General features: G+C 37.7%; 1 protein-coding gene across 2 annotated transcripts in view; it reads right to left on the bottom strand.

Annotated features, from left to right (window-relative positions):
• ROBO2 (roundabout guidance receptor 2) overlaps nucleotides 1-16618 on the bottom strand; it is a 400096-nt gene that overhangs the window by 142452 nt on the left and 241026 nt on the right. For both annotated transcript variants that reach the window (XM_042810549.1, XM_042810548.1), the window contains exons 2-3: nucleotides 5576-5733; nucleotides 3575-3695 (exon numbers count right to left, since the gene is read on the bottom strand). In XM_042810549.1, coding sequence (XP_042666483.1) covers nucleotides 3575-3695; nucleotides 5576-5733 — 279 coding nt within the window. The remainder of the gene's footprint in view (nucleotides 1-3574; nucleotides 3696-5575; nucleotides 5734-16618) is intronic.

Genomic DNA, 16618 nt, shown 5'->3' on the forward strand with positions numbered 1-16618 from the left:
ATTCATATTCTTTTGAGGTTATTCTAAATATAACTCACTTCTTTTCAGTGCCCGGTGCCAGCCTCTTGAAGTTGATAGATTAAGGCTTTCATTGATTTCACTGAGCTTCAGAATCAATATACAAGATATATCTTTGTACATTCTCTTCAAACAAAACATTTGAAGTCCAAAGGAACAAAAAGGAGTCTGAAATAGTTAAACCATCCTGAAAACTTACTTGAGAACAGTATGAGAATATGACAAAATTGTAAAAGGCTAACTTAAACACTAATTATTACTTTAATTTCTAGTTCCATATTATGTTTTTATAAACCTAGCTTTCTTACAAATTGAAATGAAATTGTTTCTGTTTTTCATCTTACCTGAATTCTGTTCAGCCAAAGGCTATGAACCCAAATACAAAACAGCATAATTTGTATCATGCTTCTGAATTTGGCATTTAAAAAATGGGTCCATAATAATAAGGTGCTATGTTGCCTCTTTCTGTGAATGTGAGAATTGATGGATTAGTTATTAACTTTCCTTAAAAGCCACCTTGAGGTCTGACAGAATCTGTATCCATGCTATACTAAAAGATTACACCTTGGAGCATCACAAAGGCAAAAACAAGCAACTGTGGAAAAGAAGATGACAAAATCTAATGCCATTGCTCTCATTATTCAAACACTATTCAAAAATAATTTTGGGAAGTTCTGCTTACATTATCAGTTTTATATTTTCCTTTGACAGTATTCACTTTCACAAGTTTTTGCTTGTGGAAGAATAGTATCTTGGGAATAAAAAAAGTGCTTGAACATCCTTATCCCTGGCGAGGGCCTAATGTTGAAAACTATGTTTCCTGTGCATATGGGGTTGGGAAAAAAAATGACTTGTTTTGTGAGAGCTGTACAGGCATTATCCTCAACAATCTTCCAGCAAAGGTTATTGAATGGGTACCCATCTGATTGGATATATTCTGCATATGGGAAACTTATTTTCTCCTCCTATTTCTTTCCAATGGTTTTATTGCCTTCTTTATTTTTTATTTTTTTATGTTTAACTCAGGAAAGGTGTAATCTTTTAGGCTAGGTTTCCATGCTGTTCCTGCCGGGCCACCAGTTACCAGCATACTGACTCAGTTTTTCCACAGGCAATGCTTCAAGCTAAATTTACTGCACAGGAAGCCAGAGATCTGTCAGAAGTGATATGCATAAATTGACTTCAGGTATTGCAGAAAAACTTGCAGAGCCAAAAGTAACATGTGGCTGAATCCTGGAAAGCCTCGAGAGCTAGTGTGAAATTTCCAACAGAGAAGAGTGCTTTTTAAGGCTGCCCTCACTGTATGGAAAGGTTTTTCCAGGTTTGTTATTTAAACAAACAATCAACAACATCAACAAAAGCAAGCAAGCAAAAAATAAAAGTAAAAAAAAGAAACAATAATATGAATCTGCTAATCAGCATTTATTGTCTAGACTGATTAAACTGTCTCCAGTAGATACACTGCTTCCTGTAAACATCATGGGTAATGCTTTACAGAGCACTTATGCACACATGCACCCATGCAGGATCTGCTGCCCGTAGTATGGGAGAGGAGCACAACTGTTCTGCTGATGGAAGACAAAGCCAGGCCATCCTCTTCTGTACAGAGTGGACCAGAATTAACCTGAACACATCTATACAGTCAGCCCAATATGCCAACACACAGTTTCAGGACTAGATAGCAGCCAGGGAATGGGCACATGAGAGTTGAATTATCTTGTCAAACAATAGATCATAAATTGAGCCACTTCTTCTTGCATGCTACTTATAGGGAAGACAGGAAGGGAATACCTAAACACGAGAGGAATTTTATATAGGAAGATAGCATATTGGAAGTGAATTTTAAATACATTTTTTTTAAACAGACTAGCACAGTAAAATATAGTTAAAGCTTTAAATTTCATTAATTGCTAATTTTGTTCTGTATTCACAAAATAGATTTAGATTATATTTTATGAGTTGATTTCTATTATTAAAGTCTCTCCAAAAATCAGAAAATTGTAGTTGACTGTTTTACATATCAAGAAAAACCTAATATTTAGGTATATGACATACAATTACATGCATATTTCATAATTTTTATTCCTACAGCTCAGTGGTTTTTAACAAATTAGTTTCTTAAGGATTTCTTAAGGCTTTGTAGTTTAGGGTCTCAATGTACTTGTTATCCACAGGGAATAATACCAGAGATTATTAGCACTTAAACTGATGAAGAAGATATCCCATGTTGTCTCTTTAACATCTATATAATGGCACAACCTCAACAGATTGCCTGTGAAGGACATGATAATTTAATGGAAATCCTTTCTGTACTTTTTGCAAGGTATACTATTTCTGTTTTTAAGTCATATGCTTCCATGAATACATGACAAAATGAGTAGAGTGGAAGCCTTCACAGCCTTGTAATATCAGAGAACAGCAAATCTTCAAGTCACTCACAAATCTTGTCAAGCAGAATCTTTTCTGTGTTCTCTAGTAAGACTCACAATATAACTTTTAAGGTGCTGAACCATATTTATATGCAAACGCAGACAGTAATATCTGCAATTTTGTTTTCTAGTGCACCATATTAGGCATTACGTGAGCAAATTAGGAGTACCTACTCTACAAAGTAGCTGAGGTATTTATGCAAAGTCTTACTAGATTTACAAGCAGTCTTGTTTGGAATTTCAGTATTCTATTGAGAAGGTGTTGTAGGAAGAAGCACTAAGAGTATCTCTTTTTCATATGTATGTAATTAATTTTTTTTTAGCAGTGAAGGCTTTTTTCTTTATTGACTTTCTTTTGTTTGTTCAAGATGTCTTGACTGATTCCTACAGAATCACAGCTACTGGTAAATAGAAATGTCATGACTACAGGATGTACCACAGCAGTATTTAACGGCTTTCTTTCTTTTGTTAGCAGGATGCACCCAGCTGTCTGATCAGTATTACTATATTCTAGCTCTGGACTCTCTCCTATCCATTTTTTTGATTCATTTAGCAATACCAAAACCCAAAATAATGTCCTTGGTTTTCAGGATGAAAATCTACTTTGTGTCCTTTAAAAGACAAATGGCAGAAATAACACTATATTTTCAAAAAGTTGATCTCAGATTTTCTCTAATGACTTTTTACTGGTCCATTGAGCTCTTCTGTGCTCTCCTCCAAAGGTTTGATTTCATATGAATAAGTAATTATTTAAATAGGCAATACTGTTCCAAACCTCTGTTAAGTTGTTGCTGTCAACTGTATTAGAAGGGGCTAAGTTACTTTCAGCAAATTAGAAAGGAAGAGTATTATTTTCCTGTATTATCATTTCTAAGCATATGCATAAAACAAAGGACCTCCAAAGAAATTTAAATAATTTGCTTAGAAGGAAATTCTTGGACCATCACAAATCTATAATGTTAAATTGTAGCCACTGAAACCAGTAGCTGAAAATGCAGTTTATGCAATATTATTCCCTTTTGCTAACCTGATTTTGTGTCATGTTCTGATGAGTCACCTACATATACCTATCAATTCAATATATAACATTTCTAGAGAAATAGAAACAAAAACTAGAGTAGATTTACCAAAGACAGTCAGCTCTGCTGGATCACTGTCTCGTTCCCCCACCATGTTGGTTCCAACGCAAGTGTACATGCCAGCATCACTTTTCCGTGTATTGGAGATCATTAGCTTCCCACCACGTATCTGTTTCAAAACAAGAAATACACTTTAAAATTCAGTTAAACAGAAGATATCAGAAAAAACTACCCAGGCAAGCGAGCTCCACAGTTAAAGGTATAAATTAAAGTATAAGTTTTATAAGTTAAAGTATAAATATTCCATTTGTAAATATATGTAAGGCTGCAAAATAATAATCCCATACCTTTAAATATCTTAAAGATGATCTAGAACACATTTTATCTTACTGATTGCTTTTAAATGTGGGGTTTTTTTCCCTTTGATTTTCATTAGATGCTTTACTTTTATCACTGCTTGCTGCCTCTTTGCCAATGCAGCATGTTTCTATTTCTTGCATGATGATATGTAAAACACTCTTGACATCTCTGTTAAGAAAAACAGTTTCACTTAGTTTTATTTAGCCAGTTCATTTTATTGTTACTGTTGCCTGAAATTTCCTTGTTCACTGATTAATACAGATTTTCCCTTTTCCTTGATGCAAACAGATTGAATCTAGACCAAATTGAGAATTCACCTCACTCTCATAAAGCTTAATATTTTCCTGGCTACAGAAGCAAAATATGTTTGCAGAGTGAAAGAGCAGAGTAGATGAAAGAAATAAAGTAACAAATTTGCAGGCTATGAAGTGTTAGGACATGAATGTAGTGCTTCAAAATAAGCTAGGAATAATAGCCAAAGAAACTTAAGAGACAGGAAGTGACACACAGTTCTCTGCCACTTTCCCATTCATCTATTTTTGAATAGATGATCTGGCCCAAAATACCACAAGTAGCAACTACTTAGATTGCTCAACTAGAAATACCATTTATAGACATCTGAAAGAGTGAATAAGTTTCCTAACAGTACTTCAACAATGAATAAGATCAGCACTGGTTGAATTACAAATCACCTTATACAACATAAAAAAAAAAAAAAAAAATCTATTAAATTAATATCAATAGTGAAAAACTTAATATAAAAAAAAAGGAAAAAAAAAAAAAAAAAAGGAATTAAATATGTCCATGCATGCTTAATTTGTCCCACCAGTTTGCGCACAGCATGGAATAATTTCCAGTCACACGATAGGTTAAATCTCTGTGCTGGGTCCTTTTTCATTCAGTACACAAAAGGAACCATCACAAAAATACCATCACTACTCATTTACTCACTACACATTCCTATTCAGGAACAATTCAACTTCAGAACATAATTTCAGTATTTCTTCAGAATACATAGCCCAATTTCTATCCTAAATTTTAGCTTATTAATGTAATCCTCAGCTACTGTTTTTTTGTTTGTTTGTTTGTTTCCACATAGAAGATCTGTGTACTCCATTGATACGACTGGTTTCATCTTTAAGACACCTCTCTTACATAGGGTCTGATATTGTTCTCATTTTACAGAGAACTGAAGTTAAGAAAATGTACGGCCGAACTTGTCAAAGGCATCCGCTAAGTTCCAAAGTGGGACAGCTCACATCTAACAGAGTACCTCACACAATCAAACTTACTGTTCTTACAGGACTCAGTTATAACTATTGCACAAAGCAAGCCTCAGGAAGTTCAAGCTGGACGCACGAATCAGAAGGAATAAACAGAGGAAAACTCACAAGTATATTAACAAGTCACTATGGGAATGATGAGTATGTTTAGATTTACTTTTCCCTGTCTCTGCAGTTTTGGAACCCATGACTCCTCTGTCTGTCCTTCCACAGACTCAACCCAGCAAATCTCAAAAACCTGTCCTATTCCTAGTCTGTGACTTCGAAGCCAAGCAGTTTCTGGTCTTCATTACAGCGGTTTATGCGATCAGGTACAAAGAAAGACTCCAAGACAGTCTGCTGTGCTCAGCTGCTGTGCTTTTAATGCAGGCTTCGTGCCTATAAAAAACATCTGAGATGTACTCACACTGATCCGCTCTTCCCTGTCATCAATACGGACTTTATCTTTTTTCCAGTAGATGGTAGGCTCAGGGTGCCCACGAGGTGGCTGACACTCCAGTATTGCAGGTTCTCCAGCTGCCACCACAACATCCGTAGGGTTTTGGCGGAAGTCATCTCGTAGCACTAATGTAGTAAATAAGGGAGAGAAGAAAATGTTAGTTGAATTGACATCCTTGTACGAGAGGGGAAAAAAATAAAAGATCTGTAGCACCCATTAGTCTTTTCACCCTTAATATAAGGGTCATTTTCCCTTATGGGAATCAACAGTCCTTGTAAAAGTAGTAGATTGATGCTTTTTTTGTTCTTAATATTTCTGCAACTTTGACTACTGTTTCAGTGTCCCACAACAGTGAAAGGAAAAAATATTTAAATTACCAAGCTATTTGAAAATTAAATTGGGCAGTGCATGTTAGCTTCTCACATAAATCGAGCTCTTATAAAGGATTAGGTACAACTAGCTGGCTTCGGTATGTTACAATGATATCCATTTCATCATTATTCCTCCATGTGTATCCTGGTCTGTAGGTTAATCAACATTCTTATAAAACTGAAGATTTTTCAAGATGAACTACTGAAATAGAATTTAGGGCATTTCCCCTCCATGAATTTCAGCTACGTAAGGCTTTCATTACAGCTTTTAAGCAGCTTTTTAAAGGGTTCTTGCCCTTAATGAAAACAGGGCCCTCTGAGAAATTAGAAAACACCGTATCTTAGTGAAGGAGCAAGTCAGGAAGAGTTCAGCAGAAATTGCTTAGTCTCATCTCATAAGCAGAGATAATTTACTGCTTTCAATATTAATGAAATGTGCCCCATTTTAACATTTGGAAGTAGATATTTTTCTGGTCTGTAATAAGCCACAAGAAAATATGATTAATACATAGAAGAACTGGTCTCTGAATGGGCTGATGTGAGTAACCTGTATAAAGGTAGCACTCAAAATGACATACAAGGTAACACACTGCTTTGCATTTTGGGATACACAGATATATCCCAGAGGAAGGAAGGAATTAATTGGCAGCTAATTCCTTTCCTAACAGTAAGAAGGTGAATATTTACACCTTACTCTTCAAGCATAAAATAAAACTGACAGTTGGAAATGGGTGCAACTCTGGCAAGAACTTGTTATTCTCAATAATATACACAATAGATACACATTTTCCAACAGATAATGAAAGACTCAACTCCAAAATACTTCTGATTAATACCAAACACTCCAATACTTCTGACTTCCTATAACCAAACTGACAGAAATAGAAATTATAGTACCTTAAGATCAAAACCTTACAAAATGCACAACACAGTAGTATTATGCTGAAGATGGTGGGCTGCACCTCTCTCATAAAAAACGGCTGGGGGACCTGGGCTTGTTCAGCCTGGAGAAGACTAGGGGAGATCTTATTGCAGCTTTCCAGTAGTACAAAGGAACTCATAAACAGGAAGAAGACTGACTTTTTTTTGTGTGATCTGATAGTAATAGGACAAGAGGGAATGGCTTTAAACTAAAAGAAGGGATATTTAGATTTGATAATAGGAGGAATTTTTACTCAGAGGGTGGTGAGACATGGGCACAGGCTGCCCAGAGAAGTTGTGGATGCCCCATCCCTGGAGGTGTTCATTACCAGGTTAGACAGGGCCCTAGGCAGGCTGAGCTGGTGGGTGGGAACCCGCCTATGCAGGGAGGTTGAAACTGGATGATCTGCAATGCCTATTCTAACCCAATCCATTCTATGATTCAATGATTTTGTATTACACCATTTTTCAAACAAAGCCAAGAAAGCTGATACCTCAGGGAAAAAATGAGGGGGAAAAAAAGGTCTTACAAAAGCACCTATTTTGGGAAACACTTTCATGTATCTCTGGCACTATTATACTACACAGGAAAAAAAGTACTTCTAGGCAGTGATATGTTGTCTTTCACACAATTGACAAATAGGTAACATGAACTTCTACTATCATAACATGAAAAATAATATTAATTTATATTGGATTAACTTTTTATATAATTGCAGAACTCCAGTGCAAATTCATTAGTGGAAAATCCCCAGAAAATCAGCAGTTCCAACATCACAACGACTTTATCCTTCCCACTCCTAACTCTTGGCAGTAATGCCAATGAAATCATTTTCCTTGAATGCTACGTGAAGCTGAAGAACAGAGTTTCTTGGGGCGATTCACAGCAAATTACATTCACTTTCTCTGAGTCATTCCTGCAACTGTGCAAGGTTCTAATCAGCTGCAGAATATGAAGCTGAGGAGATCTGATTTTAACATGTTCCTTTACTCAAGTCCTACTGCAAATGTGACTTGATGGAAGACAAAATTGATACTAGAGTGTTTACTTAATCTTGCTGTGTCCATCAACACATATACAAATCTTAGATATATCCCAATATTTCCAGCCATAGCATTCTGTGTTTTGGAGAAAAGCAAATAACATTGTGCGAGAAAAATGAAATAGGTAAAAATAAAGTTGAGATAGAAAGAGAAAAATGTGTAGAACACAAAGAGAAAACAAATCAGAGAAGAAAAGGGGGAACACAGAGTTTAGAGAGAATAAAAACGAAAAGCCAGGTAGAGGAAAGAAAAGAATACCAATCCCACCCCCCCCCCCCCCAAAAAAAACAACCCAAAATGATTAGAGGGCATAGGCTGCCATTTCTCTGCCTCAGTGACTTTAGCAGAATATAATAACACCAATACAAAGCACAGACTAATCTGATCAATGCAGCTACACCAGCACATCCAAATGTTACCCCATGTGACATGCAAGGGCCCATGATGGAGATTTTGGGGTGCTGGCTTGCATGCAGCAGACCTCAGCAATACAGAAAACAACAGAAGGAGGGAGCATCAACAGGAAGCGGAGCTCACACATATTAGGATAAATGGAAAAGTTGCAGCACAGCTTAGTGCATTCACCATATCTAATAGCACAATCATCTGTGAAAACAGAAAAACGGTTGAGAGCTGCAAAATATTCCTCAGCCAATTATCCACAATTGCCATACGTTTCCAAATAACTGCTAGCATGCCCGAGCAGATTCCCTCTCTTGACACTGGCAAGAGGCTTTTGTTCCCTCTCAAAGCCAGCCCTCCTCAGGGCTTTTTAAAAATTCATTGCAAGAGGTGAAGCGTTGCCATTAGGCTCCCCCTCTTCACCTCACATACTTTCTTGCTCTAATCCAACATTAACGCTTGCCCTCAGTATACATTTAATGAAGGACACCAAAGAGACAGAGAGCTGATGGCCTGGCCCCTGCTCCCCTCTACCAGCCCGGTGGCAGTGCGGATTCCCTCATGCGTAGCCACACACAGCCTTAGAGCTGCATAAGGCTCCCAGCTTTGCTTCTTGGGAAGGCACTGGGAGGCTACTGGGTGAGAAAGGACAGCTAGGTCGCACGTACAGCTGATGATGGTGCTGTGGACGAAAGTTAATTAAAGCTTGATAAGTCTCTTTGTAGTTCTAACAAGGCTGGTGCTGCTCAAACAAGATAGATGTCTGTGAACTGTCACATCAGTCTTCAAGGGACGCAAAAGCCTGCATGCCCACTTACAGGTATTCATGAGGGCAGCAATGACATCTAGCAACAGCAGCAGCAAGATAAATGCTTCCAGGCCAGGCATCTGCCAGAATTAGGAAAAAAGACAAAAAGAAACCCCTGCTATCATGGCAACTGCTCACCAGCACCTGCCAGCTTAGGCCCAAATCCAGGTCAAAGCCAAACCAATGCTTGTAAACTCAGGGAACTATGTGGAAACCAAATTAATTTCCTTGACTGAGGCTCTGGCAATTTGTTTCAAGGAACCAGAGATAAAACAACGTTTATGGGGTGGGAGGAAAAGTGGTGGGGTCAAAATTATTCTAGGCTAGATAACCATGTCTTAATCCCGCTTTTCACCACAAAAGCTTCCAGGCCCTTCGAAAAGAAATATTTTTATAGGATTTACATTTACATGATGACTACAAATAACCATCTGTCTGCTTCTACTTTTTCAATCTGGTCCATGTCCCATGAGTCCTCAGCCCATGGCCAAAGCAGTGAAGCTGGAAGGAAGAAGCACATGCCCATCAGGAGGCTCTGGAATAATTGCCTTCTTCTCCCACTAGCACTTGGCTCTCCTCCTCCTCCCACCGATATAGACACTGAACATCTGATACTACCAGGGAGGGGAGGGAGGTAAAGCCTCCTTTTTCCATTTTTCAATGAATTATAATGTCTTAAAACACAGCTACATCTGTCATGCTGACTAGAGGGTATAAAGAGATATCAAGTAAATATTAATGTGCTTCTGTAACTTGGGTTCTACTAGTTTATCTTGTCTCTCCATTCTGTTTGGTGCTTATCTGAGGATATTATTACACTCACACAAGGAATTTACACAGCTGCACTGGTGGTAGGTTGGTCATGCAATGTGCAGGTAGATCTCCCTTGATCCAAGGCACGCCTATGGGCATTTAACTAAATCCTCATCTCACTGTGACTGCTTGGCACTTCTCTCATATGACACATAACGATACACACAGTCAACATGAATTATTATGTCAGATAACTACCCAGATGTCACATAGTGTACAGATTAAAGGATTAAAATATTTGAAATAATGCAATGTGCAGGGAGGTATTTCAGAGCTCGGGTAATAATATTTATAATCTACTTAAATGGCCTCAGAACAAGCTGGCACTGCTTGCTGGAATTGGTGAGCAAAAAAGAAAAAGGGTTCATAAATAACTTTCCTTGTGAAAAAGAATGAGGATTAGAGGATGCTGCTGCCCTACCTTTTGCTTAAACCTCTGTCACAGTTTGATAGGGAAGTTATTAACAAAATCACAATTTAGGTTATGGTTCTAAGCAGTACTCCAAAGGAGGACTGAACTCCTTCTGCATGTACACAACCCTGGAAAAGCTATCAACCATCTTGGAAATTTTTGAAAAAGCAGTGAAGAACTACACTGGTTGTTTTTTTTTTATTTGTTTGGTTTTGTTTTTTTTTCTTTTTCCTATCCTTTTCCAATCTCATGACATAGATACTGCCTAGGAGACATAAATGCCAGCTAATTTACTATGATTCAAAATATTCAGACTTTCCAAAACCTGAGAGACTCATTTTCAGAAGTGTTAGGGCATTCTCAAAGATTCCCGTAGTTTTGACATCCAACTTGCAAAGCCCCTGTAAATTAAAGTGAGGAAGGGAGTAATAGGGAGATATCTGAATACTGAAACAAATGGAATACTCTTTCTTTCAGATTCAGCCCCTTTCTTTGTCCTCATGCCTTTTTCTCACTCAATATTCCACGTACTTTCTGAACTCAATAACCTACTCATTACTTACAGTTAAAGGGAGCTTGAACATATATTTTCAAGCTTCAGAAAACAAATCCACAAAATAATGTGGAAAAAAACACTGTTCTGACACATCCTCTTTAGCTTTTAACAGCTTGTGTATGCAAATGCAGCTATTTACAGAATTTGGACCTTTGCTGAGCATTAATGCTTAAACATAAAGTGGAAGACCCTTGCTTTTGAACATAGTATCTATTAAGCACAGTTAATTGACAAGCTAAGTATCAAAGTATTAGAAATTAAGTGTGTGAAAAGCCGTTATCAAACAAGTAGACAGATTCCAAATGAAAATACAGTTCTATCACCTGACTCTGTGGCACTGAAGTAGAACTTTTTAATAATTCCCACCTCTTTCCATCAAAAAATCCTAAATGGTGCAGTTAAGAATCAGCAATCTTACTACCATCTGCCATAAATCTTCAAAAGCAACATTGTGTTTTAACAGTCAAAAAAGGACAAAGGAAGGAATAAGCACAACCAATTATTCCATATGAATGCAAATATCCTACAGACCACATTTAAATAATTTCAGAAATCTAAAGCCATATAACACAAGATATTGAAAAAATTCCTCTAGGACACATCACAGTTCTTTTTTTTTTTTTTTTTTTTTTTCTTATTTTTAAAGCATAATCACTCTGGATAAATGCACTGCATGGATTGCTTGTGTTGACAACAGACATGGTACCAAGAGTCATATTGCACTGAAACTAAAAACCCTATCACTTTCTTAAAAGTTCACCAACTTTATAGAAGACCCAGTATCACAACTGTAGGCAATGAACTGTGAAAAATATGCTGTTTGATAAGTCTTAAGATTTAAAAATAATCAGACATTCAGCAGTTCACTAGACTAGTTATTTAATGATCCTTTAAGCTTAAGTCTGCCATTAGATTTTACATATTCTTGACATTTAATGGGATACATGTTCAGAAGATCATGGACTAGTCATTTATTTTTCCCAACTGATGTGAATATCAGGTGTGAACTGGAGCAAAGCTTCAAAAATATCACATCACAACTGAAGTACTGTACTTTGACTGTCATTTGTCTGCCAGCATGTCTACTTTGCAGCAAGAATATACGACTAGTCTCAGCAAAAGTGCGAGAAAAAAAAAATCTTATAGGAATTATAAACATATAACCAATTTTCAAAAGAAACAATATTTTAAAAAAAACCTACATTTCACCAAATCTTAAATATACATGAATGAACATCATGTGGAAGCTTTTGTCTAAGTACCTCTGAAGAACACACACCAAATGCTTTGTACATACAGAGTACAGCACAGAGATTCCCCAGAAAACAGATTTAATTAGGAAGTTCACAAACAACAGTATAATAGCATTCAGGCTTACTGCTACAAGCACAGAAGTAGTACTGCCAGGTACATGAAGCACTATGTTCAACCTAATGAATGCTACCTGTTTGCCACAGCATCAAACTGCTGTATTTTTTTCTGTTTCCAAACTGAAGTTTGTTCTCCTACAAGCACTTATACTGATTCAGTTCCTTGGGCTTCCAGTTCAAGCCCAGCCAAAACACCTAAAAAGTACATGTGCTTTCAGTAAAACAAAGGAATAAAACCAGATGTGAATGACAAAAACAAGTACAAATGAATGAATATTTCTTGTACAAGAAATATAGAATGTTACATGCTTCATTTAACCAATATAATACAGAATGCAATCTCCAAGCTCTACTGAAGTGTGAATAGCCTCTAATAAACTCCTTGTGTACATATGCACAACACACATGCACAGCAGCTGGGATGCTTTCCCATCTTGGCAGGGGGTCACTGTCACATTACTTATACGCTTTAGCCACATTAGGCAACACATCAAACAAAACAGGCTCTTTCCCAACACAGGAACTCTATTCCTTCTGTCCCTCATCCTCTTCATCAAACTTCAGTCTCTAGCTACATCTGGCATTTATACACTAAAACTCATCTATTCCCTTTTGAAAGCAGGACATCATTCTGTCAGGACTTTTTACTGTTTTCTTCAGAAGTCAGGACTGAAAGCAGGGTATCTGAGCAGACCTGTCTAGGAAAAGGAAAAGGAGCTGTATCCATAACTGTCTCACAGAACAGGTGGAAGCTGCCTGCAGCTTTTGGATCACCTCTTTTCATATACTGTAAACTGTCCTTGTGTCAATAGGTCACATTCAGATGCTTGCCAGGTGCCATTTCAACAGGCATGCTACAGAAGTCTGTCTGGCTTTGTGTCTGCTGTCCATAAGTAGGTAAGTCATTGACACTGGCTCTGGAGTAGTACTTCCCGTAGGACCTGAGACCACACTGACTCTTTGACAGTTAACCTTCTGCAGGGCTCAGCTGCTTTGACTTTTTCAGAACTTGCCTGTGCATAGCTGTTGCCAAATTTGGCACCCCACCTCTTCCAGGAATTTACAGTAAAACTCCAACACCCAAATCCCTTAACTCTGATTACATATTATTCTACTCTAACATTATATTACATAGGTTGCTCTGAAAGCAGACTCCTGTAATTTCCATTGAAACTACAACAGATAAAAAGAGCAACATAAGATTCTTCTACAGAGCAAATTCTCAGCTATAAAACATTACTTTTCAACGCAGTCACCATCATTAGCTAGGCATTTTCACCAGTGATGAACAGAGATATCCATGCTGGGCTCCTAAAAAATCTGTACCAGTGGAAGTGACCCATGTTTCAGAGCTGCTATGACAACATCACTATTATTAGGAAAATGTTGCCCACACAGTCCATCTCTTATTGGTTTGAACAGATTGAAATCAAAAGGCATCAAATCCAGACTACACAGTGGGTGTGGTAGGACAGTCCAACCGAGATCGGAAATATAATCCACGATCTTAAAACTGGTATGGGGCTTGGTGTTTTTGTGTTTCAAGGAAAAGGCTGTCTTCTTCTCCAGCCTGACTCTGGAAGTCTGAGTCTTCTGCTTAGTCAGTGTTATGATGTAGCAGTTAAGAGCTGATGGTTTGTCTCAGTTCCAAGAAATCCAGAAGGATCCCCCCTTTCCTATCCCGAAAGACAGTGCACATCGCTTTATCCACTGAGAGCTGTGTCTTGAACTTTTTCTCTGATGAGGAACTCACATGTTGAATTCACAGCTTGTTGCAGTGACATCATGTCTCGTCATCAGTAATGATGCAATCCAGGAAACTGTCACCTTCAGCCTCCTATCAGTTCAATAGGTCCCGACAAACTTCCATATGGTCTTCTTTCTGTTCCTGTGCGAGCATTCATAGGACCTGGTGCAAACTTTGTGATATTCCAACATTGACACAATGTTGACACTGAGAGTGAAGCGGATATTAAGCTCTGTACATGGTTCCCTGGTTGTGGTCTGTTGATTCATATGGATGAGCTGATTGAGATGCTTTTCATTTCATGGTGTGACAGCTGAGCATGACTGCCTGGAACATGGCTTGCCTTTTGTGACATCGTTGCTACTGGTGAAAGGCACTACCCACCATCTCACTATGCTCACATCCACTGTTTGATCTCTGTAAACATCCTGCAAGCATCACTGAATGTCAATAGGGGCAATTTTTTCCATATGGAGGAATTCAATTCCACTCTGTTTCTTCATCCACACTGCCACATCAGATATCATTCTGTCAGACTGCCCCTCTGCTGCCATCTGTCACATGGCAACAACATACAACAGAATATTGCTGGGAAGTTTCAACCCCTACTGCCATGTCACCAACACCCGCCTCTCATGTCATGGGCCAACGTCATAAAATAGGAGGAACTGTTTTCAGAGCAGCCGATGTAATATTCTACATTAAATTCAAAAGGCAAATGACATGGGTCCAAAGACATTGATCGTTAGAACTCCAGCCACTGTCTCTGAGGACAAGAAGAACAGTTGTTTGCTCCAATGTTCAAGTGTTGGGTTTTTTTTGTTGTTTGTTTTGTTTTTGTTTTCAATTTTGCCATGGAATTTTCTTCATAAAAGGTTCCTTCTAGGTTTAACATCTGCCTGAAAATGTTTGATGAAAATTTCTGGATTATCAAGAACAAAACAAAATAACTTATGTTACCTACATCATTCCACATAATGAAATTAAATTCACAGAGCTCTAAAGAAATGGAAGGAGCAATGAGAAACGCAGACATTATATCAAACGTTCTTTGGAGAGAGTCATTTGAATTCTGTCAGTGTACTACCAGCTAGGAGATAGTCCACAAAACATTTAGATAGCAAGGTGGTTTTGCGCGGTCAAACTATGGATAGGATGCCCCAAATTCGTGATTTTAATCAAAATAAAGAAGATAATAGGGTAATTTACAGGAAATCTTTTGCAATTTTAGCTACTCAAATAACATAAGGAATTACTTCTATACAACATGAAATAACTTTCCCATTTATACTCTTTTTCTCTTTCGAAAGTAAGAGTTCACACTGTCCTCATTATTATTCACTATATGGTGCAAGAGAGAAAAAAAAATTAAAGAAGCAGGAGCAAAGACCAACCGTAATAGCCTACAGCAACAATTTTGAAAGGGAAGTTTCAACACCCAGAGGGAGACCAGAGATCGGGTGTCCAGCTCCACCCTCTTTTGCACTGTGCTGTGTGTGAGACTCAAAATGACCTTCAGCTGAGTGGTTTCACCAGCTCCCAGATGCGCTTTTGAAAATAGTGTAATATTCTAAATTACAGCAAAGGTGAAACAATCTTTTTTTTTCCTAATTATTACCACATTCCCAAAGTACTATTTCATGTACCACAAATGTTATATTAGGAAAACTAACATAACAATACAACTAGAAGAACAAAATATGGATATTACGTATTCTTCTACACCTTTGGTACTGAACATTCTTCTGGCAGTTCAGTGCAAGAGAAAATCAGTGTAACTATCTACCTGCTAAAGGCTTTAAAAAGAGACCTGGCTAAGTGCACAATTCTCTGTAGCCTATTTATCCCAGGCTATAAAGAAGCAACAATCTGGGATGCACCTGTAAAACAGCCTGGAACTGTGTTATGCATTGGCTGGCGTGGTCTTTCAGATGAGGAACTCATATTGGTCTTGGAGTGGGAAAGACTCCTAAGGGTCTTGGAGTGGAAAAGATGACTGCTAATTCTACTATTATAACACAAAGTCATTTTTACAGTCATTCCCTCACTTCAGCTCTTACACATAAATGAGTAGTGCAACAAAGAGTATGTTCCAGCACAGGCACAATTAATAACTAAATACTGAAATTGGTATTACTTTAAATATGAACCTTTCTGTCATACTGAAGCCATTCATTTTATTCCTCTGTAGTACTAAGTTTAGTTAGACACAAGACACGTGTGCCTGTAACTCTCACAAAATATTACATTTGTGTACATTTGTATAGCTACTATCATTCTGAAATTGAATTAGATAACAACAGGTTATTCTGACAGGATAAAGTATTCAAGCACCATATGATAGACAAAGTATAATATTGAAATAGGCAGATTAGATTATTAGCCCAAATAGGGCTGGACGAAGGGAATTTTTAGCCTGCCATGGTAATCACCTGGAATAGATTTTGGGCTAAACAGCACAAATGTTTTGTTTCACGCCAATAAGAGAAGATGATGAAAAGAGAAAAGGGAAAAAAGAAGGGGAAGGGGAAGGGGAAGGGGAAGGGAAAGGGGAAGGGAAAGGGGA

Source organism: Centrocercus urophasianus, unplaced genomic scaffold (assembly GCF_019232065.1).
Source record: "Centrocercus urophasianus isolate 14NV4802_14NV808 unplaced genomic scaffold, USGS_Curo_1.0 seq_12, whole genome shotgun sequence".
Classification (NCBI taxonomy): Eukaryota; Metazoa; Chordata; class Aves; order Galliformes; family Phasianidae; genus Centrocercus; species Centrocercus urophasianus.